The 1,225-nt window shown below is 46.8% G+C and overlaps 1 protein-coding gene across 1 annotated transcript; it reads right to left on the bottom strand.

Annotated features, from left to right (window-relative positions):
* Nucleotides 1-372: 372 nt before the first annotated feature.
* Pmar_PMAR017026 (conserved hypothetical protein) lies at nt 373-1,173 on the bottom strand (the record flags this gene model as incomplete). Its single annotated transcript, XM_002778345.1, has 3 exons — nt 373-465; nt 782-931; nt 1,018-1,173. The coding sequence occupies 3 exons, from the start codon at nt 1,171-1,173 to the stop codon at nt 373-375; spliced, it is 399 nt and encodes a 132-aa protein (XP_002778391.1).
* Nucleotides 1,174-1,225: the final 52 nt, after the last annotated feature.

Raw genomic sequence — 1,225 nt, 5'->3', positions numbered from 1 at the left:
CCCACTCTCGACTGCATTGTAGTTGATGTAGCGGGATTGTGGCGAGTCGAGAAAAGAGGGTTTGGCCCCTTTTTCTTGAAACTCGACGGCCCGGGAATCCCAGGTTCACCTTGGTCAGGCTTCTCTGACGGTGGCATCAAACTTAGTGAAACTACCATCACTTCTCGAAGGGATTGGTGACATGTCCAACACTGCTTATAGCGATGAATGTGCGCAAATAGGGTGACTCATTACTGATGCTATCAGTCACCATTCCTTGCGATCTGTGATACTCATATTCAGACAAAAATTCACCGAAATTTGTATTCGCTACGCAGCAACACTGATGCACAACACGGACATGATGAAACGAACACAACTCGCTCGGAACAGTCAAGACTGCAACTCGTTGCGGAGGAGTCTGGAAACGTCTTCAACAGTAAGAACATCAGCTATCTCGACTACTTTCTCCCGGCTCTTAGAACCCTGCAAAGCAAATAATGCACCAATGCACCACATATTGAAGCCGACTCAGGTCATTCCTGCCGAATTCGCTAGGAAACTTTCAATTTCCCAAGGTGGGTTCCCAACGCCTTCGGAATCTCCCGTGAGAAAATATGCACATGACAATATGAGACTTCTGAGGAAATTCAATGAGACTATTGTTTGTTACTGTACATTTCTACCCGGATTCGTACATGAGCTTTTGTAGTTAGTGAAAAAACTCTTAAGTTCAGCTGAGGAAAGCGAACATATACTCCGACACTGTTCATATCAAAGGGTCAAGGACGATGAACCCTACCTGGACAAGAGCCACATCTTTCTTCTTTACACCGAGTACTTCCTTCGAGAGAAAGCTCAACAGTTCCTCATTCGCCTCGCCATCTCTCGCAGGAGCATTCAGCTGTACACCCAGAGCACCCTCGGCATCTATCCCAGTGAGACAGGACACCTAAACATTACGTACTGTCAACAGTCTATGAATACGAATTCGAAACCGGTACAGTTGGAATCTCATCATATCGTTGTTGCGCTCACCTTAGCTCCCGGTTTTGCTCGGATCGCTATCCGTGCCTGACTGGTTCGCGGACATTTCGTTACGCAACTCAGTAAGTCACAGGAAGTAGGAGCCACGCAGTCTGGCGAGTCTTTCACGTTTTTATCCTTTTTCGAGGAGTTCTTACTGCGCACCATTTTTGCAGGATACAAACCACTACGTAGTGTTGCACTGTTACCAACCCCAACA

This window comes from Perkinsus marinus (assembly GCF_000006405.1).
Source record: "Perkinsus marinus ATCC 50983 genomic scaffold scf_1104296949862, whole genome shotgun sequence".
In the NCBI taxonomy this organism is placed as follows: domain Eukaryota; phylum Perkinsozoa; order Perkinsida; family Perkinsidae; genus Perkinsus; species Perkinsus marinus.
This window is presented reverse-complemented; position numbering and strand designations above follow the sequence as displayed.